This window comes from Leiobunum rupestre, chromosome 8 (assembly GCF_980474605.1).
Source record: "Leiobunum rupestre chromosome 8, qqLeiRupe1.1.hap1, whole genome shotgun sequence".
Classification (NCBI taxonomy): domain Eukaryota; kingdom Metazoa; phylum Arthropoda; class Arachnida; order Opiliones; family Sclerosomatidae; genus Leiobunum; species Leiobunum rupestre.
The window spans coordinates 37911169-37935467 of NC_143391.1; the positions used below are offsets into that span (position 1 = coordinate 37911169).

Consider the following 24299-nt stretch of genomic DNA (forward strand, 5'->3'; position numbering starts at 1 on the left):
TTTCAAAATAAGATCATTTTCTTCTTTGTTGTTTAAGAATGTAAAAAAAGTGTCTTCTTTCTCTGACGAAGATAGAAGATCAGCTATTTCTGTGGTATTAGTTAATTTGGTTGATGGTTTGCTCAAATTTGAAAGTTCAATAGCTTCTGTTATAAACAGGTTTTTCAAAAATTCTAGGTTATCTCCTTCAACACTTATAGATAACCATTGTAGCTTAAATTTTGGTAACGACACAGTAGCTAAAATATATGGTTTACTCTGAGGATTTCCTAAGGCCATTATTTCCGAAAAACGAGTATCTATTCCTTGAAGAACACACTTCTTCAAGGCTGTACATTTTCCCAGGTTATCAAGAGATGCTAAAGAAAGTTTTACTTGATATAACGTAGGAAGGATTAAACCGAGAAAGCGCTGTTCTTCTCCTTGAAGAATGTCTAAGGCAGCAGCTAACGGACGCATTACTAAAAGGTATTCCGCAATGAACTCAAAATCAGTAGCTGTTAGTTTCGGTTGACCAAGATTATTGGATATAGCAGGAATGTGTTCTTTCGATTTAAAAATTTCCAAGAGACAATCGTAAAATGAATTCCATCTGGTTGGGCATGGAATAGGCAATCGTTTCGGTAGAAGTTCTTGAACATAATCGGCTGATGATGAAGAGCGACTAATTTTGTTCCACATAGTACAACATTTCGCTATTACTACGTTGTAATGTTTTTTGTAAGTTCCGTCTTTCAGTGCTTTATCCACGTCTGTCGTCGCGACTAAAGTTAAGGAGTGAGCAAAACAATTAGAGCTTGGGTAACCTCGAATATTCAATTTCTTCGTGGTTCAAAGAGTCATCAGGAAAAACATGAACTTTTGTGGTCTTCCGATACTCGTCGTCCAGAAAATGCAACTCGTCTTCTAAAACGTCGTCCGGAATGCTGAAAATCCGAAAAGCCTTACCAAAATTCGACGCATTATCCGTTACACAGCCAACTAGTTTCGGAACGTTCTAACCATAATTGGAGTACACTGAAAATAACACTGAAGAAATTTCAATAAAAGTATGTTTAAATTTCATTCTTTGGCAAGCCAGTAATGAAGATATACGCTTCAAAGACGAAGGATCTAAATAATGTCCAGTTACTCCCATGAACGATTTACGATTAGCGCTCCATATATACACGATGGTACAGGCATATTTGACTTGTAAGAATTTAACCCTTAAATCGCCTTCCATGGATTGACGTTTCGCCAATAGTTTTTCCTTGAAACATGCACCATAAGGTGATTCTATACCACCAGACAAACAATTAATCAAGCGCCGAAATTACGTAATCCAGCAAGGCTTCGTCAACCTTTTCAAAATGGGCAAATAACATGGAATTGCACTTACAATGTTAGTTAAAGACGGGAAGTAAATTGTAATTTTTAAGATACCAAAAATATTTACTTGATCTTTAGTAGGAGGATAAACGCGTTTACGTTTTGAACTGGTATTATTGCGGTATGTCCTTTTAGAGGACTTCTTTCTTTGAAGTTGATCTAAAATATCAGGATTTTTTATCTAAAAGAAAATATAATATTTGCATATAATAGAAATGTACAATCCTAACCGTTATTGATACCCAAATACGCCTAAAAACTACCCAGTTTCAATTGAAATTACTTTCATCATAAGTAACGTAATAACAATAAACATGAAAATTATCGCGATTTACAACGAAATTGTTTTTCGATGGTGGGTTTACTCACGTATAACTGGGAAGTACGCGACAGGGGCAGGGCGAAGTTAGAATTTTTTTTAATTTCAGAAGTTCTTGAGATGGCGCCAGTAGTACGATTTCGCTGCAGTTTAGGAACAGATGGCTTGAAAAAATCTAAAGCAAATCAGAGTTTTTGCTTACCCCTGTAAAGTTAACTCTCCATCAAACAAACAGTAAACCGACCTATCAAGATCAGCACAGAGCTTCTAGTGTCTAAAATATGGGAGACTTCCGCCTAAGGCGAAATATCTGGTTTCCAATAGATAGGCACAATATTAGGTTTAAATGATAAAAATGAAAAAATGGTTTTTCTCAGCGCCACAAGCTCAAGTATATTTTTTGTTCCACATTATTCAAAACAAAGCCCAAGCCCCTTGCGACTCCAGAAAGTGCTCTCCGATATTAGGTTTAAATTCTTATCAAAAAGTATTCGCCAAGAACAGTAAGTTGCGAGTACAAGTCGCAGCTTGAAGAGAGTATAAGTGCCGAAAAAAGGTTTGGTTGATAAATTAGCATTAAAGCAATAGGAAGTGTCATACTTATTGTTATTACGTTACTTTCGCTTTCATTAACACGCGGTCCATTTAATTACTGAAGATAATTGATATAGATAACGATTTTGAAAAGGATATCTTATGTCCATAATTCTTTCAAATTTCGTGTATAATATTCAAGTTGAAAAAATACAAGGAAACAAAAATAAATTTTTGTAAAATGAATCGTGTACCCGTGTGTAGGTGCTGGTTTGCTCAGATTGTTTATTGTCAGTAGTTATTTTAGTTAAAAGAGTGTAATTTAATATTTTTAACAATATTTTTGGAAATACTACTAAAATTAAATAGTATTAAAAATAATTATAAGTGAAAAATACAGCAATTACCAAATTCTTAGTTATTTTTTTTGTGCTCGTATATACTCGACGTCGTTCGGCCATATTTTTTACATTTCATTTCTAGCCGGGAAGCCGAAAAACGCATGCGCGCACTGGTGCAGTGGTGAAACGAATGTACTTCAACCTGTGTTGCCACGTCAATTTGCCGTTGTATAGCGCTCTTGATGATCTACACAACTCAGACTAAGAGAAATTTTCCCTGCTTGGCTACGTTTTTTTGCGTTCCCAGTCATACCCATTCACACACACATGGACGATACCAGCCTATAATGACTCGTTTACTAACGTACACGATTCATAAAAACTTGCCTCTATACTATCGATACTATGTAAAATAAAAAAATAAGTATTCACGCATTTAAAACTATATACAGTATTTCCATGAACATATAGTTTCAATACACTCCTTTTCACACGGCTCTCGCCTTTATTCCACCAGTCTTTCTTGTCTCCCGCAGGTCCCGCTCGTTAGCTATAGGCCCCGTTTGTAGATAAACTTTTAGGTAGAAGTGTCGCGGGCTACTAGCCGAGTTTGAAAAGGAATTTAGATGGCTCGTAGACTATTGCCTGGGCCGTCATTTGGGAGGCTAAAATCTGTTGGAATATTGAACTTTGCCAATTAGGGTCTTATGCGTGGCCCTTATCTAATATGTAACTGCATCCGGCAGCCCTGTTTTTGTTTTACGCGGGTGTCTGCTAGCACTAAACTCACTTCTCTCTCACAACTCATTATGTAAAGTTTAACCGTTTTAACTTATATTAATATTAAACAAACGTTTTGATAGTCTTTATTTATCAAATGCCACAAAACTTACAAAATCTATTCTTTGGGATCCCGTAATGGAGAACGGGGCTGAAAGGTAAACACCAAAAACAGACTTGCCCATGAAAATACCGCAAAAAAAAGTATATTATAGAATTAGTCTTACACCGAGATTCGAGCACAAGGCGTTGTAGCTCGTTATTTTTGAACTACGATACTTCTATTACATTGGTTAAGCTCTGCGACTTTTTTTCGTGACCACGATAGTACACCGCAAGAAGACATTTATTCATGGTTGAAATAAGCTCGAAATGTAGTAGCATTTTGGATTTGGAATTTCGACTTACCTTAACATGCTTGAGTAAGTTGCCAGTAGATGTCCTTGATGTTTTCAAGACTTTCATAAAGTTACACTACTCTCCCAATGGAATTTAAAAAAAGTTATTTTAGCTTGCCCAACTTGTCACTTTTTCAAGTCGTATTTTTTCAGTGAAAAAGACGTCTATTTTTTCGCGGCAACGCTATTTGTACGTTTTGGGTGACGCTCTACAATTTTCTTATAGCACCTAGCGGTTAAAATTTAAATTTTCAAAAACTTGAAAATATTTTTTGATTTAGATGCAATTTTGGTAGAAAGTGTCCCCCGGCACGTATAATGTAGAGTACAAATTTCAACTTTCTAGGAAACATAGTTTTTGAAACAAATCGCTTTTTTGAGCAAAAAAACACCCTGTATATGTGTAATATATATATACATGTATATATGTAATATATTTATATATATATATATATATTGGGATGCAACGGATAACCGGAACTGGAACCGAGAAGAACCGGGTAAATTCTAGGAACCGGAACCAATAATAACAATTTGCTAACCGTATCCGGAACCGGAAACCGATATTTGTAAAAAAATGATAACCGAAACCGAGTTTTTTTAATATTATTCACGGTTTTTAAACGGTTCTATAACTTTTTTACCACCATTTAGCGCATGTTGAAATTTAGTACTTAAACTTTCTAATTTACTATTATTTGTTTTTTATATAAGCCCATCTTTATCCGCTATGTGCGTTTCTACGTAAGTGTCAATGACACCGCCTTACGCATTCTCAATTTAAAATGGGCTAGTGACTCATCTACAAAATGTTTGCTTTGTAAACTGGCAATCCGCGATAGTTTTGGTTTTATTTTCTTCAGTTGGCAGCTCGGCATAATTTCCCAAATGTAGTGCTACTAGTGTGCCATTATGCCATCAGTGTGGGACAGAAAAAAATTCACGACCCCTTTCGGAACCAACTGATAGGAGAAAAGGCGGGAAAGCCAGTGGTGTAAATAACACCCCCACAAACTGCACAATGGGTGGGAACAAATTGCCTATGGGGCTGTGTGCAGTGTTTTTCCTCTTATCAGCTCAAGTTAGTGCTCGGATTTCGATTAATTTTTATCCATGAATAAAACAAGCTCGGCGATATTTAACTAATATTTATTTAAATAACCAATAGTGTAAAAAAACTTGTAAAATGTTTGAATAATCGAAAGTGAATAAGCCTATTATTTAAATAAAACAAACAATTATTTAAATAAATGCCACTTTTATTCAAATAAATGTTTGTTTGCGTAAAAAAACATAATTAAATAAGTTAAAATGATATTCTTTTTACCAACGTTTTTTAAATAAATCCGAAAATTTGTGGATAATGAATAAACAATTCCGAGCACTAGCTCAAGTTAATGCTTTGCTTGTTTCAAATATTTATTTAGATTTATATGCCGAAAGGCCGGGTACTAGCAACAGGTGAGCCCAAACTTAATAAATACAACAGAAATAACCGTCGCATAACTATCCCAACAACGTACATAGTGAAAGTAACATCGAGTTGGGAGTCCTACTTTACTGAATTGTGAAAAGAATCAAGACAGGTGTTTTGTAGCAGATCGTTATTCGTTAAACGCGGTAAATTTATAACTAAGTTGTCTTTGCTGTTAAAAGTTTAAATTTCAAGTTTTACGGTAAGGTTAATTTGTTTACATACTTTAATCGCTGGCCTGGGAAGTTTTGGTTTAGAAAATCTAAAATTGCAACTTTTACATTAACGAACCCTTATTTAACGAAATAATGTAGAATCCATTTCGAACGATCTACTCAACTAAAATTCCTCCTTTATCTTTTCTTCAATGAAATGAGGACCGGGAGGGAAGGTATTATCTTTCCAAAACTTGAAAGTAAATAACTTCTACACCCGCATCATCTTGAAACGGTGAAACCCTGGAATTTTCAAACAGTAGATTTCATTTCTACCCTACTTTAGTGTAGGGAGCTGTTGGCTCGCGTGGCGTGAAAACGTTGAAGGGCTTGCCACCACTCTCCTACGCATTGTAACCCGGCAACCTGTTTAAAGGCATTATGACTTGGGCCTAAGGTGGTGCCTTGGGTATTAGCCTAGCTGATTATTAACAATCGAAATAGCTAAATGCGCTTACGTGAATTCGTTACGAGAGAATAGTAAAAATCAATTTTTATTTTTTTACAATGAGTCATTGAGATCTTGATTCTGAACGAGCTTGGGAGTCTCAACTCCAATCTTCCAAATTCTACCAGAACTAGCCTTGGAAATAACGGTTTATTAATTGCTCAGACCAGTTTATTTATTCAAAATTTGTGGGATCACTGGTTACCGTGTCCAGTTTATTAATTTGAAAGAATAACAAAAATAGATGACCAGTTTATTAATTCAAGGTTTCTAAAAGTTTTCATTTTCCCATTTCATTAAAAAATTATGTTACCAACATAATCTAACTTCTAAACATAGTATATGTTTTTTAGGCCATAAAATGACATTAGAACATTTTATATGAGAGAAATTTAATAATTCAAAAGCCAGGGGGTCACTGGTCATAAGGACCAGTTAAGAAAGAAGCCTTACTTCCAAGGTTGACAAGAACCAGCCGCGGAGTATATTTCCCTCCGCCTTAAAACCCGCTGAATTGTATAGGATACTTTTCAACGCTGCCCGAAATTATAAATTATTTTATTATTTATTGCAGTAATCTGCAACAAAAAAAATAAAATAATAATAAAAATTTTAAAATTTTAATGTTAAATGTGTAGGGAAGAAAATAAATATAAATATGGATACCTTTGTGGGCAAAATTTGATCAAAGATTTGGTGTTAAAAATTGGAGGAGCAGTGGACTGTGATTTGAAAGGCTAAATGACATAATTCTGTTGTTCACAGGATTATTTTTTAATACTATTTCCATGAATTTTACATATTAATCAACAATAAAAATGAAAAAAATATTAAAAGTTTAATGGTACAACAATTACAAAAATTTCCAAACCTTAACAAAATAAATAGTCCCTTTAGGGCTGCAGCTATAAAGAGCTCTAACCTTTTTTTTCAGTTCGAAAAACTTTTTTTGTTATAATAATTGTACCTGGCGATAGTCACGACTCGCAAGAGTAGCTACGCGGCATGCGTCACCCGATACCAATGAAGGGAAGTCCTCCCCCCCTCCTTGAAAAACCTCATTGATTATAATGGGCCCCCTGAAAACAGTTTCGCGGGAGGGCCCCGAACCCTTAGCTACGCCACTGAAAAAAGCTATAATTTTTAAAATAATTTACCAGAAACAAATCTTATATTCTAAATAAATATATGTGGTGGATTTTATTTCTCTAAATTGCATTTGATTTGCTTATGTATTGAACTTTATTTAATTAATACTAAACACACTGGAACTGTATAAGATCTGTTTAGGAACCGGAACCAATCGGTTCTAAATTTTGATAACCGGAACCGAAACCGGAACCGATAAAGTAAAAATTAAAGAACCGTAACTGTAACCGGAACCGATAAAGCGAAAATTTAAGAACCAGAACCGGACCCGGAACCGAGATAGTCCAAAAACGTGGAACCGTTGCATCCCTAATATATATATGATATATGTATATATGTAATAAACAGGATGTCTCAATTAGCTCGATCAGGCCATTTTCTCAAAATGTATTTATGCTAGGGTTCTGAAATTTTCAGGGTTTATTTGTTAGGTATGGAAGGCTTTGGTTACTAAATTTCAGAAAAATTTAACGATTTTGTGCCGTTTTGGAATTTTTTTCACCGGTTTCAATAGAAAAGTTGTAGGGCATAGTCGAAAGTGTAACAATAATTTTGGTTCGGTTGAAAAAGACCTATTTTTCACTGAGTTTGGAGGTCAGGGGAAAAAACAAGTTGTACTAGCAGGCAATAGCCTTTAACGAATTGTAGGTAACATGCATTTCAGTTATAAGATTTCGAAAAATAAACAAATAATAATTAGCCCAAGTGACTTCTTTAAAATGTTTTTAAAAATGCCACCTTCTGATGCAATGCACAAATATGCACGATGTTGCATATTGCGAAATGCTCCCCGAACCATTTCTGGAGTCACCCGGCGACATGCTTCGATGATTCTTTGTCGTAAATCTTCAACGCTCGTCACAGGTGTTTGGTATACGTAGTCCTTTACGAATCCCCAAAGAAAAAAGTCGAGTGGTGTTAGATCAGGGGATCTTGCAGGCCAACGAACAGGACCAGTTCTTCCGATCTATCTTCAAGGAAACTCGTCGTTTAGATATGCAACCACGTCACGATATTGGTGAGGTGGCGCCCCATCTTGCTGGAACCAGATGCGTCTGTACTCGGCCAGAGGAATGTCGTTCAACACGTTGGATATTTCATTTTGGAACTCCAGTAGTTTTGACGATTCAGACGATTTGGCAGGAAGAACGGGCCCATAATTCTGTCACCTAACAGACCAGCCCACACATTTAAGCGAAACTGCACTTGGTGGCGGTGAGGAAATCCCCAGTGTGGATTCTCGTAGTCCCACATATGTTGGTTTTGACGGTTGAAAGGCCCATCTCTTCCGAATGAACATTCGTCAGACATCAGTAGTTGATCGTGAAAATCCTGGTGTGCGTCAGCCATGAGGCAACACCAATTGCAGAAGTCGAGTCGGCGCTGTCTATCACCGTCATGCAGTCCTTGGTGAAGTGTCGCTTGATAATGATGAAAATGGTGTCTTTTGAGTGTTCTCCAAACGTAGTTTCGATCCAACCCTAAGTCAAAGCTGGCAGTCCTGACGCTCGCTCGAGGATAGGCGACGAAGTAGGCAAGTATGGTGTTTTCCATGTCGATGTCCTGGAGACCACGACCACGAAACCTCGGATTGATATTACCCCAGTTGTCAAAGTCGCGGACCACTCTAAGAACCGTCGTATGACTTGGTCTGCAATTGGGAAATCTTCGTCTAAATAACTGACTTACTAGAGTAGCATTACGACGACCTTCTCCGTAAAATAATTCTAGCATATGAGCGCGCTGATGTCGAGTGTAAAGAGGCATACTGGACAACAATCGGCCAAGCTGAGATAATGTAAACGCTTTAAATACTACTCGGACAATTGATATTTCACGTTAAAAACAACAAAAGAAAATAAGCGTCATTTTTGGTCTACAAATCTTTGATGATCTTACTCGTAACCACGTCGAAATGGAAGACGCGGTCTTTGTCTACTTTGTCTAATTAGGTGTTGAAAGTAATAATTTTCTTTAACAATAACTTTTTGCAGATCTGATTATTAACTACATAGCTGAAAGCATAAGTTCCCTAAAATAAATGTACATGTGTGTTGTGATTATGTAAGATTGTTTACGTTAAAGGCTATTGCCTGCTAGTACAACTTGTTTTTTCCCCCGACCTCCAAACTCAGTGAAAAATAGGTCTTTTTCAACTGAACCAAAATTATTTTTACACTTTCGACTATGCCCTACAACTATTTTATTGAAACATTTTGCGTGACACCTACCGGTGAAAAAAATAATTTTTCCAAAACGGCACAAAATCGTTCGATTTTTCTGAAATTTAGTAACCAAACCCTTCCATACCTAACAAATAAACCCTGAAAATTTCAGAACCCTAGCATAAATACATTTTGAGAAAAATGGCCTGATCGAGCAAATTGAGACACCCTGTATATAATTATGTATATAAGTAATATATACATGTATATATACATGTATATAAGTAATATGTATACGTGTGGTCATTTATGTAACATGTATACGTGTGGTCATTTATGTAACATGTATACGTGTGGTCATTTATGTAACATGTATACATTTGTGTGTACATTTATGTAACATATACATTTGTGTGTACATTTATGTAACATGTATACATTTGTGTGTACATTTATGTGTACGTTGTGTGTACCTTTATGTATACATGTGTGTGTACATTTATGCATACATGTATGTATATATTTATGTAACATGTATGTATATATTTATGTAACATGTATGTATACATTTATGTAACATGTATGTATATATTTATGTAACATGTATGTATACAATTATGTAACATGTATGTATACAATTATGTAACGTGTGTATACATTTATGTAACGTGTGTGTGTACATTTATGTAACGTGTGTGTACATGTAGTGTGTGTACATTCTTGTAACGTGTGTGTGTACATTCTTGTAACGTGTGTGTGTACATTTATGTAACGTGTGTGTGTACATTCTTGTAACGTGTGTGTGTACATTCTTGTAACGTGTGTGTGTGTGTACATTTATGTAACGTCTGTGTGTATATTTATGTAACGGGTGTGTGTACATTTATGTATAGTGTGTGTGCATTGTGTGTTTACATTTATGTAACGTGTGTGTGCATTGTGTGTGTACATTTATGTAACATGCGTGTGTACATTTATGTAACATGCGTGTGTACATTTATGTAACATGCGTGTGTACATTTATGTAACATGCGTGTGTACATTTATGTAACGTGTGTGTACATTTATGTAACGTGTGTGTGCATTGTGTGTGTACATTTATGTAAAATGCGTGTGTACATTTATGTAACATGCGTGTGTACATTTATGTAACATGCGTGTGTACATTTATGTAACATGCGTGTGTATATTTATGTAACATGCGTGTGTATATTTATGTAACATGCGTGTGTACGTTTATGTAACATGCGTGTGTACGTTTATGTAACATGCGTGTGTACGTTTATGTAACATGCGTGTGTACGTTTATGTAACATGCGTGTATACGTTTATGTAACATGCGTGTGTACGTTTATGTAACATGCGTGTGTACGTTTATGTAACATGCGTGTGTACGTTTATGTAACATGCGTGTGTACGTTTATGTAACATGCGTGTGTACGTTTATGTAACATGCGTGTGTACGTTTATGTAACATGCGTGTGTACGTTTATGTAACATGTGTGTGTACGTTTGTGTGTGTGTGTATTTATGTATACATTTGTGTGTGTACATTTATGTATAAATTTGTGTGTACATTTATGTATACATTTGTGTGTACATTTATGTATACATTTGTGTGTGTACATTTATGCATACATGTATGTATATATTTATGTAACATGTATATATTTATGTAACATGTATATATTTATGTAACATGTATATATTTATGTAACATGTATGTATATATTTATGTAACATGTATGTATATATTTATGTAACATGTATGTATATATTTATGTAACATGTATGTATACATTTATGTAACATGTATGTTTACATTTATGTAACATGTATGTATACATTTATGTAACATGTATGTATACATTTATGTAACATGTATGTATACATTTATGTAACATGTATGTATACATTTATGTAACATGTATGTATACATTTATGTAACATGTATGTATACATTTATGTAACATGTATGTATACATTTATGTAACATGTATGTATACATTTATGTAACATGTATGTATACATTTATGTAACATGTATGTATACATTTATGTAACATGTATGTATACATTTATGTAACATGTATGTATACATTTATGTAACATGTATGTATACATTTATGTAACATGTATGTATACATTTATGTAACATGTATGTATACATTTATGTAACATGTATGTATACATTTATGTAACATGTATGTATACATTTATGTAACATGTATGTATACATTTATGTAACATGTATGTATACATTTATGTAACATGTATGCATACATTTATGTAACATGTATGCATACATTTATGTAACATGTATGCATACATTTATGTAACATGTATGCATACATTTATGTAACATGTATGCATACATTTATGTAACATGTATGCTTACATTTATGTAACATGTATGCTTACATTTATGTAACATGTATGCTTACATTTATGTAACATGTATGCTTACATGTATGTAACATGTATGTATGCATTTATTGAACATGTATGCTTACATTTATGTAACATGTATGCTTACATGTATGTAACATGTATGTATGCATTTATTGAACATGTATGTATGCATTTATTGAACATGTATGTATGCATTTATTGAACATGTATGTATGCATTTATTGAACATGTATACATTTATGTATACGTGTGTGTATATATTTATGTAACGTGTGTGTATATATTTATGTAACGTGTGTGTACATTTATGTATACGTGTGTGTGTATATTTATGTAAAGTTTGTGTATATTTATGTAACGTGTGTGTACATTTATGTAACGTGTGTGTACATTTATGTAACGTGTGTACATTTATGTAACGTGTGTGTGTACATTCTTGTAACGTGTGTGTACATTCTTGTAACGTGTGTGTGTGTGTACATTCTTGTAACGTGTGTGTGTACATTCTTGTAACGTGTGTGTACATTTATGTAACGTGTGTACATTTATGTAACGTGTGTGTACATTTATGTAAAGTGTGTGTGCATTGTGTGTGTACATTTATGTAACATGCGTGTGTACATTCTTGTAACGTGTGTGTGTACATTCTTGTAACGTGTGTGTGTACACTTATGTAACGTGTGTGTGTGTACATTTATGTAACGTGTGTGTGTACATTTATGTAACGTGTGTATGTGTGTACATTTATGTAACGTGTGTGTGTACATTTATGTAACGTGTGTGTGTGTGTGTGTACATTCTTGTAACGTGTGTGTGTACATTCTTGTAACGTGTGTGTGTACATTCTTGTAACGTGTGTGTACATTTATGTAACGTGTGTGTACATTTATGTAACGTGTGTGTACATTTATGTAACATGCGTGTGTACATTTATGTAACATGCGTGTGTACATTTATGTAACATGCGTGTGTACATTTATGTAACATGCGTGTGTACATTTATGTAACATGCGTGTGTACATTTATGTAACATGCGTGTGTACGTTTATGTAACATGCGTGTGTACGTTTATGTAACATGCGTGTGTACGTTTATGTAACATGCGTGTGTACGTTTATGTAACATGCGTGTGTACGTTTATGTAACATGCGTGTGTACGTTTATGTAACATGCGTGTGTACGTTTATGTAACATGCGTGTGTACGTTTATGTAACATGCGTGTGTACGTTTATGTAACATGCGTGTGTACGTTTATGTAACATGCGTGTGTACGTTTATGTAACATGCGTGTGTACGTTTATGTAACATGCGTGTGTACGTTTATGTAACATGTGTGTGTACGTTTATGTAACGTGTGTGTACGTTTATGTAACGTGTGTGTGTACGTTTATGTAACGTGTGTGTGTACGTTTATGTAACGTGTGTGTGTACGTTTATGTAACGTGTGTGTGTACATTTATGTATACATTTATGTATACATTTGTGTGTGTACATTTATGTGTATATTTATGTATACATTTGTGTGTGTACATTTATGTATACATTTGTGTGTACATTTATGTATACATTTGTGTGTACATTTATGTATAAATTTGTGTGTGTACATTTATGTATACATTTGTGTGTACATTTATGTATACATTTGTGTGTACATTTATGTATACATTTGTGTGTACATTTATGTATACATTCGTGTATGTACATTTATGTATACATTTGTGTGTGTACATTTATGTATACATTTGTGCATTTAAAATTAATTATTTTACAGTTAATGAATTGGCATGGCTTATATCATTTAAAAAAAACCTCTTAAAGTAAAAAAAAATCACTTGGTTCTATCTATATAGTCAAAGGCTATTCAAACAACGGAGAGCACTGTCAAACTTATAAGGCTACTCCAGCCATATATTAGGGTAGAAACGTGATCCCCTTTTCTGAGCCATGAGGGTTGAGAACAGGGAATAAACCAAAAAGTTTCCCAACTCACCAGCCCCCATTCTCTATTAATGGTAGTTATTGAGAATAAATTTGGATTTTGCGAAACTGCTAATTGTATGTGTCTAGTGGGTACATTTCAAGATAAAATTTATTTTAAACTTCCATAAGTTTCGCAATGTTTTTGATTGTATGTGACTTGAATAATTTGTGATGGTTTCTCAAATTTTAGATGTTGCTTCCAGCTAATTGTGAGAGAAATAATACTGCAAAATATGAAGAAGTCAACATTCCAGCTTTTAAAGCTGATACTTCAAATTTGTGTAAAAAAATGGTTCCAGTTGTTAGCATGGATGACATAGGACAGTTGGGATTCAAAGGAATAAAACACTTAAACACAATACAGTCTATGGTTTATGAAACTGCTTATTATACAAATGAGAATTTGCTTATTTGTGCTCCAACTGGAGCTGGAAAAACCAATATTGCCATGCTTACAATTTTGCATCAAATTAAACAACATATGGAAGGAAGTGTTGTTAGGAGGGATAAATTTAAAGTAAGTGACTTCTTGTTTTTTTTATTTAAATTGTTAATGGAAAAAGTGACTTTTAATGCGAATAAAACCATTTGAGATAAAAATAATATCTGGAATCCATTATGCAACTTGGAATGAATATCACCTGTGGGTTTTTTTGGCGTGACATTTTTGGTTGGGTCAAAAAAGCTTATGCCGCCTTAAAATTCAGTGACGTGAAATCTCTCGCGTTTGATTCGTTATTATAAATATACTAGTTTTTGTTAGCTGTCTGCTAGTTTTCATAAAATTGAAGCAGGCAGAATATATTAATATTCTGAAGTCTGGCTTCTGTTCGCATTACAGAAGCAATGAGAACTGCCCCAATTTCTCCTGAATACAGAGTTTGCTAGATGGGTGGTTTTCCTTTTCAAAGCGCTTGGCGAGGGAAGAAAGGCTTGGGTGGGAGACGAAATTTTTGGCTTCTTTTGTGGTTTTCACCAAAGAGCGCTTGCAAAATTGTTCAGTGGATAAAGATTACCAGTGACTACCCTAATATTACATGTCAAATATGCTAAAAACAAAAATTATATTTTTTTGGTTTGGTTTTTGTTTATGCATAGTAAGTATTTCACCAAAAATTCGCGCTTCTATAAAAATGGCACTCCATTTTGTGAAAATTTGACTTTAAAATGGGCAAATATTTTGGGTTTTTTAAAAAAAAAACACATTTTTGACAATGGGCGCTTTTTTGGGCTGGCTTGAGTGGCGTAGACAGGAGGAGGGTTTCCGTGTCAACCCGCCCCCGTGGGCGTATCTTGGCTGTACCAAAGTTTCACCCCCTTCTCGACACTTCTTAGGTGTTTTATATAGTTTAAACCCCTCCCTTGGAGGATTTCTGGCTACGCCAATGGCTAGTTTAATTTTCGATTGGGCTGAATTTATGCCTGGCAACACTGCCTGAATATCCTTCCCCTTCATCTATACTTAGAGGTTGAGATCTACTAATTGAGAATATTATAGTTACTAATAATAAAGATGGGTTCTGACAACATAAGATAGGTTTTACTTTCATAAACCCTTTAGTGTTCACTTTTTAATCTGGATTGACTGGACTGGGAACACTCTTTGGAACCAAAGATGAAATTGCTTGGTTCACTGATAGCTCCAAACCCCACTCTGGAGTGAGAATAAGGGCTTACTGCCCAACTGCTTAGAGGGGTTACAAGGGGGAAGATCCTTGAACGCTTTTTCAAGTAAATGGGGTGAACCTAGGCCTTGCCACCACCCTCATTCACATTGTAACCTTGGATTAATAATATGTTACTGGATATTGCACTACAGCCTTCGCTAAGGCATTTAAGGGCGTCTCTCAATAGTCGCCTGTTAAAGCGCGTACGGGATAGCATTTCCAGGGGATACGGTGTGACAAACTCTTTGGCGCAGGCGCGGGATTTCGAAAATAACGGTTTGAAATTTCGTTGGCGTAAATAATAAAAGGTTATTTCCTGAGTGTAGAACAAAAAGAGGTTTCTTACCAGAGGAATAATAGAATTGGAAGCATTTCTTTTGGAGCTGGGACTGTTATCTATCTTCGCGTTTGGGATTCCCAATTCCTCATAAGTGTCCTAACAATTAATTATAGTTAACACGTGGCAGCCTCTCTGCCTATACCGTAAAGCACGTTGTAAAGCCTGTATCACCAAAACAATGTTTCGGCGATAGATGGCGCTGAGTGTTAACGGCGAATTTTGAGAGACGCCTAAAAATTGTAGTGCAATATCCAGTAACATATTATTAATCCAAGTTGTAACCCAGCCACCTGTTTAAAAGCATTATAAGTCGCTAGATGACTTGAGCCTTAGATGGTGCCTTGGGTATTAGCCTAGCTGATTATTATTATTATTAAGTGTAATGCTGCCATCCAGGTGTGTAGCTTTGAGTTGAAGCACAGTTGCCGAATCAACATTTCGGAAAGCATCTCTAGTCCTTACCTTGCTAACTTTCACCAACCAGAGCTGAAGGCAGGGTGTTGGTCCCCTCACAATTAGACATTATTCGCTACGCCCCTGCTTATGAAAACATAAATGTTTCTATCACTTAAATTTTTTTTTAACTGAATGCCTTTTTTAAATAATGTAATATTATATTTAAATGTCAAGTTGTTGGTAAACTTGAATTTTCAAATCTTTTAAGTCAAAAGTTATTATTATTTTTACAATTTAATAATTGAAAATTATCTGAGTTCTAACAATTTCCTTATTATAGATAATTTATGTTGCACCAATGAAGGCGCTTGCAGCAGAAATGGTCAGAAGCTTTTCGAAGCGATTGGAACCTCTGGGAATCAGCGTTAGAGAATTAACTGGAGATATGCAACCAACCAAAGCAGAAATTGCTCAAACACAGGCTGGTTTCATTTCTGTTTTCGTATATCTTTTCTGATATTTTTACTTTATTAATAGTGTTGGTTCCTTTAATTACTAGAATGAAGGAAATAGCCTTGTCCTTTCTGTAAAATCAAAAAAATACCAAAACTTATTTGCCCTCCCTTAAAAAGATTAAAGAACTTGAGCTTGAAACAATAATTTTCAGTGTCTTACAAGCCAACTGAAAAGTATTAAGTATTAACAAACAAGATTTTCTACAGATGCGTATTTGATTTTTATATTGCCGATTAGAATAATTAATGCATAACCTCTCAATTGCCTTGTTGCCATCAAATCAGTTTGTCAAACACACAAATTCCCTTTTTCTTTTTCTTTATTTTACAACCATCCCCTTTTTCGTTATCAGTTGTCCAAATTAAAGAGCAATGAAACTAAAGGCCTGCCGTTGGAGAGACGTTTTGCGATTCCTGTTAATTTTAGATATTGCTTATGATTTCACCCAGCAAATTAATAAACTGCATGACGCTTTAGAAAATCTTGAAAAGTTAACAAGAGAACTTAACAAAATCTCAAAGGAAGAGACAGCCTGGTGCCTAGACAACTTTGCACAGTGTTTCGAAATTGACTTTTGTGGGACAAAATTAAATATGAATAAAATATATTAATGTGTATATATTTCTGATCAGATTCATTAGCTCTATACGAATATTTAACTTATATTCTTGTAAATGCCACCAGAGGGCCGAACGTTCCCCTCTCGGAATTTCGGTTAATTCCTTTTTTAATTGAATGTATAGACTTAAGTTGAACGTAAATTTAAAATTTCAATAAATTTGGTTGAACAGAAGCTCTGTAATAAGCACTCAAAGGTACCATTTTAACCAAAATAAGGCTTTTTCAAAGGGCGATTTTCCAAAATATCGCAAGTTGTAGCAATACTTTGCAACGCTGTCTTGTAGAGTAGTGTCCGTAGAATAACCTGCAAAAAACTAGAATGCGACAGCGATCAAACTTCAAAAGATATATAAACATTTATCAAAATAATTAAATTTGCTTGTAAACGCCATTTTATACTGTCTCTGTTCATCTTGTTTTTTATTGTCCACTATAAACCATACTACAGTGGAGAAACTTCTATTTTGTCCTACTGCTAGTAGAATTTATTATTCGTTTCATTAGTTTCCACGCACACCATGGATTCCAATCGGTTGTCGTGTAACAATTAAATTAAAGAATGTGTCAATTTTGAGATACAGCAGGTACGTGACGGAAAACAGAGAGCGAGTGTGAATTAAAACAAAACATACTACAGCATTATTTAGCTATTTAAAAAAAGCCACCTTACTTAAATTTTATTTTTTAATCATCCAAAAACACCGCGACTGCGACATTCTCTTGAAAATAACGGGCCTAACAAAACAATTTCGAAGAAAACAGCGAAAAAAGCTTGCTAAAGTGTTAGTTTGGTCTCATTTAGTTTTTTCCTTCCACGTTCCGCCTACACCTAAACCTCAAAGGTAGAGTTTTCTAACATTATATTGGAATCCGAGGCGTGCATGAGAACTAATGAAACGAATAATAAATTCTACTAGCAGTAGGACAAAATAGAAGTTTATCTATTAAAAAAAGATGAGCAGAGACAGGATAAAATAGAGTTTACAAACAAATTTAATTCTTTTGATAAATGTTTATATATCTTTTGAAGTTTGATCGCTGTCGCATTCTAGTTTTTTGCAGGTTATTCTACGGAAATTACTCTACAAGACAGCGTTGCAAAGTATTGCTACAACTTGCGATATATTGGAAAATCGCCCTTTGAAAAAGTCTTATTTTGGTTAAAATGGTCCCTTTGAGTGCTTATTACAGAGCTTCTGTTCAACCAAATTTATTGAAATTTTAAATTTGCGTTCAACTTAAGTCTATACATTCAATGAAAAAAGGAATTTACCGAAATTCCGAGAGGGGAACGTTCGGCCCCCTGGTGCCAGTTACAAGAATATAAGTCTGATCAAAAATATATACACATTTAATATATTTTATTCATTAATTTTGTCCCAAAAAAGTCGATTTCGAAACACTGTGCTTTGGTAGAGAATCCAAATTATATCTTCAATCGCTTGAATGCTTGAAGCAAAAATCAACTCAAGATCCTCCACTCATAAAGAAGTGGTATTACAACAAAGTCCAACCAATAAAAATAGCTCATACTCTAGAAAAGTACAAACCGAAAAAAGTAACTTCACTGCTCCTAACAATCCCAATAACCAATAATAAGCCAACCAATACAAATACCATAAAAAAAACTCCAAAACTACTCACTCGAGTCAAGTGTGGTCTTATTGAAGAACTCTTTACTAAATGTGAATAACGATGTCTCTGGTATATCATTTGTCATAAACTACCAGACTGAAAGAAATCTAAAATAATAGGAACATATATTGATAACGAAGATCTCCTACTCTCTAACCACCCAACATACAAGTATTTCCTCTCTAACTGCTCTAGTGAAATATCCTTAGACCGCGTTTCTGAAAATTTTAACAGCCTTCACAGTGTGGACTTAAAAATAAAGGAAAATTAAGTTTTCTGAAACCCGGTTGGCTGATTTACATAAAATTGATTTAAATCGATGGATACAGAAATCAAGGGATGCAGAAATCGAGGGATATTTTAATCACACAATGTATTTCAATGGGGGAATAAAAATTGGCAAAAATTAGATTCTTAAAAATTAAAATTTGATTAAGATTTTATTTAGTTTAGTTTAATATTAGATAACTGATAAAAGTAAAATATCCGTTAATTATCCATTGAGAGAGCCATTAATTGTATAAAAATCAATAATATCAAAAAAAGCAATTGATTTGATTTTTATAAAAAAAATTAAAAAGGCCAACCATGTGCCACAATTATTGAAAGAATTCTTATATTATAGAATCAGTTACTAATCAAGACAGTACTATGCTTAACTTAGAAAATTGGCCCACATCCCTTACGAATACAGCGTTATTGCAAACCAAATCTCATGGTTTCAAAACCGAATGCCTCTTAAGTGTGACTAACCTCAAGGAGACTATCTGGTGCCAATTAAGCTATCCCAAAAGTTTACCAATCACCATCAGAGTTTGTTACAGCCCACCAGATCTCTTACCACAGTCATTAAAGGAGCTTCAACCTCATTTGGAGTCAATTATGAGTAACTCACACAATAATATTATCTTACTCAGGGACTTCAATTGTGATCTTATTCCATGATCTAAATCTACTAAAACCATGGTATTATGCCTGGCCACCACCACTGTCAAACAACTTGTTGTCAAAATTACAAGGCCAATCTCAGGGACCTTAATCGATCATATTTATGTCTGCCGTCCATCCCAAATAGTTGCTAGCGGAGTTATACCTTTCGGAGCCACAAACTATCAATTAATTTGTGTGTGTAAATCGCACATCACTAAAAAACTAACAAAATTTGTGTAGACAAGACTCTTCTCGACACTTAATCCAACAAATTTTATCATGAATCTACAAAAAAATCTCAATGTACCTGATAACTTCAAATCTCTGAAGCCTTGGATCTTCATGCTCCACAAAGATCTATTCATATTCATATTAATCAAGACGTACAAGCTCTTATCAAGACTCTCGATGTAAATGTACTAAAACTACAACAACTAATATTACAAAGAAAGCAGATCTTAAACCCCATTAAGTCCTTTTTCTTGTTATTTTATAAAATGAATTATAATGGTATGGATCATATTCAAGGCTTAAATAGCTCAACAGTACAACGAGTAATGAATTTCCAGTGTCTAGGATTGGAACTAGACGAAAACATAACATGTCAGCTCATTCTTGAGATGTATGAAAAAGATCATGGATTATCCGCACTAACAATGTTAGTTAACTGAATAATCAACCTCTATATGACTACGGAGATATACTTTATTGCTCTGCAACGACTACTTAACTTAATAAACAACGAAATCAATTAAATGTAATCTGTAAAACTATACTTGGACATCTCCGGAGATCAACTACAGAAGCTTGTAACACTCAGTCAATCACAATTAAAGCTCGAAGTTAAACGTAACAGGCATCAAGCAATATTCATGCATCTAATCTTTATTATCTAATCTCAAATTATATTCTAGAATTTTTTCGCATGCCAACTACCATCCATAAGTATAATACAAGAGGCAGCTAACGAAATTTCTTTGCTTAAACATTAAATTCTTGTATTCGGGATAGCTCCCTGAAATCCAGGGGAATTAATCTGTGGAACAGCCTTCCAAATGAAATTCGAAACATAATAGATATCCTTCTCTTCAAATGTGCCATTTGTAATACAATAACAAACTAATTTATTCTTCTCAGTACTCTTAGTAATGTGTTTCTTGGAAATATATAAAATAAATTCTCAATTTTAGCAAAAGTAGCATAAGACCCAAAATTGTGTCAGAAAGGTATTGTAGCTAGAGTTTTCCCAAATTAAAAAAGGGAAACGAAGGGGGGGGGGGGTTGGAAAATACCTTATTTAATGTTGCTAATTCTATTCCAACTATTAGGTTATGTAGTCTATAGTGTGACTAGGTTTCACTAGAAATTTTAATAGGCGCGAAGGTACAGCTCACACACTTTTGGGTCTTATGCTACTTTTGATTTTAGTGCTTAAATTAATTATCTGGGAACCCCTTGGAAATAAGCTATAAGTGACTGATGTACATTACCTATTGATTTTATCCCAATATAAAACTAGTGATTTCCAGAGCAAGCACTATTTTCTAAAATCTTGGGCCCTGGCTGTAAACTTGTTTTATGAACCCAGTAGGGAAACTTTGGCCATTAAAACACAGAAAGTGTATAATTATTTAAAGCAATGTTTTAATTCCTTCTTTAGCGGTCAACTAATAGTTGAGTCACTGTCATTTAGGCCTTACAATATAAGAAAAATCACTTTAATTTTTATCAGAAATACATTAACCGAAATTATCAGCGTTCTAGACGCAAATTCTTTGTTTTCCCCTTCTTAAACACGGTATGTCATCTCGCCCTCCTCAAGAAACGAGAATCTCCTTCTCCAGGGTGAGCATTTGAATACGCCACCTGGTGTTAAACTTTGGAGTTAACACAAACTAAAATTATGCTTTGCGATCATCATTTTTAGTCTGTGTAAAAAATTAAAAATATGAGAATTTTCCTTTTATAAGTTGTTAAAATTTGGTACGAAAACCTTTGAAATGTCGAGTATAGATGCTTTTACACAGTGTTTCTGATGTGATAATATTGACCAACATCGCTTCGTCGTGGCCAAAGTGCACTCGGATATTTTTGTGATAATGTTAATAGATCTATGCCATAACGTCATTGGGGAAATATTTAGTATTAGTGGTTGGCAACCCTGTAAAAATCATAGCGTCCGCATTCTTGTTTTTCTTTTGTGGTCTTACTCCTGACCAAGCCGTTATATCGTTCACTCTACTGTATGTAAAATGTATATTATTAACTATGCCTAATTTAACTAATTAAATAAATAAACTACTCATTATTCATAAAGAAGTTATATTTATTGAACCCATCTACAACAATTTTCCTGGCGGTCGGGTGGGACGAAATAATCGAAGGAAAATTTCCACCATCCCCTTGGTGTATAAAGAAAACGTATCCCCCGAAAAAAGCGTTCGCTGATAATTGCAGTTCATGTATTTCTGTTTTTATTTGATACTTTTCATGAACATACTTTTTTTCTTAGATGCTTGTAACAACCCCAGAAAAATGGGACGTTGTAACAAGAAAGTCAACTGGTGATGTTGCTCTAACCCAACTTGTAAAGTTACTGATTTTAGATGAGGTTCATCTTCTACATGGGGATAGAGGACCTGTTCTGGAGGCTCTAGTAGCTAGAACCATTCGGCAGGTTGAATCTTCTCAAAGCATGATAAGGCTGGTTGGTCTTTCTGCTACTTTGCCTAATTACCTGGATGTTGCTAGTTTTCTACGAGTTAACCCATATATTGGGCTCTTTTTTTTCGATGGTCGTTTTAGACCTGTTCCCTTAGCCCAAACATTTGTTGGAGTTAAAGAACTAAATTCTCTTAAACAAATGCAAGATATGGATGACATTTGTTATGATAAAGTTTACAATATGGTGAACAAAGGCCGTCAAGTATGTATTTTTTAAATTTATATTTGAAAAACTTAATTTGTTTATTTAATAACGTTAAATGATAACATGTAGTAAATTATTATTAAATAATTTAAAAATTAAAATGATTAAGTAAAGAATATGGGGATTTTTGAGATAACTGCACTTCATTCGACTTTACTATACTGAGAGAAAATATAGAGAAAGGTTAGACACTTTCCTAAAACTTGTAAAATTTAAGACTTTTTATGAGGAAAATCCCTTAAAGAAAATAATTATTGGAAAATAATTAAGGGGCCCTGGAGATTGATCTTCATTATCTACCAGGAAACCATGCTCCAAGCTAGGAATGATTATCACGGCTGATTTCACTCTTGCTCTTCCAAACCTTTTTCCCCCATCATGAGGGCATACGTTTATTTTCTTATGCATTTGATTGAATAAAAAACTTCTGCAAAAAAACACTAAGCTGAAATTAGAAAAGTAGATACTACAGGAAAAAATTGGAAGAGGGGTCGCCTCTTTCGTTAAGCGTATACTTATAACAAATTTAGACTAGTATATTTATTGCTCAGGTAAAAACTGTTTTTCGAGGAGATTCAACTTACACTTTATATATATCACAGTTTTAGATAGGACTGGTTAACAACTTACACTTTATATATATCACAGTTTTAGATAGGACTGGTTAACTGATTAACATTTTAAGCCATAATGACAGTTAAGTGTATCGAAATTGGGAGTTTTTTAACAAAGTTAAAAACAACTACAACAGTAATATGTGGGGGGTGGGATTGATATGGGGAACCAAAACAGTCTGCATTCTTAGAGGTATGACTCTATTAGTACTCATGTCAATGCTAGTAATTAGTGTTCTCGCAAATTCAATTACCATTAACCTTTTGTGTTTTATGAAGGGGAAAAGCCCCCTTACCAAAATTATGTTTCGAAATAAAATCTTAAAAAAGACTGCTTCAAAGCCCATAATAAATCCTGAATAAGTCTCCCACAGTCCAAAACTCAGACTAAAAATATGCTGGATTGCAAGTTTTAAAATCTTCAGGCCTCATGGATGGCTCTAGATGCTAGGCTATTTTTGAAGTGAAGTCTTAAATAACCCTTATTCTAATCTAATATTGTAACCCATAATCAACTATCATATAAGCCTTTTTCAAGTCCCCAAAATTGAGTCTCCCAATATGTGACTAAAGTGAAGTCGTAAATAACCCTTATTCTAATCTAATATTGTAACCTCTAAGCAACTCTCAATTAAGTCTCTTTCAAGTCCCCAGAAATGAATCTCTCCATATGAGGCTGAAGTGAAGTCTTAAATAACCCTTATTCTAATCTAAAATTGTAACCCATAATAAACTCTCAATTAAGTCTGTTTCAAGTCCCCAAAAATGGGTCTCCCAATATGAGACTAAAGTGAAGTCCAAAATAATTCTTATTTTAATCTAATATTGTAACCCACAATCAACTATCAATTAAGCTTCTTTCAAGTCTCCAGAATTTGGTCTTCCCAAATGAGACTATAATGAGTTTCATTTAAATATATAATAATAAAACTCTTTTAGTGAGACTAAAATAGATTTTATTAGGACCCAAAATTCTGGTCTCAGTTTTTTGTGCTTAGATAATACTTAAAAATCCTCGATCCTTCATTGAGACTAATTAGCGACTAAAGCTAGTCTCACATTTTG

General features: G+C 34.2%; 1 protein-coding gene across 1 annotated transcript in view; it reads left to right on the forward strand.

The window, feature by feature from the left end:
* The window catches only part of LOC149933347 (activating signal cointegrator 1 complex subunit 3-like), a 125711-nt gene that overhangs the window by 12958 nt on the left and 88454 nt on the right, over positions 1-24299 (forward strand). The window contains exons 8-10 of the mRNA XM_090156298.1: positions 13777-14103; positions 16330-16470; positions 22204-22617. Of these exons, the coding sequence (XP_090012424.1) occupies positions 13777-14103; positions 16330-16470; positions 22204-22617 (882 nt within the window). The remainder of the gene's footprint in view (positions 1-13776; positions 14104-16329; positions 16471-22203; positions 22618-24299) is intronic.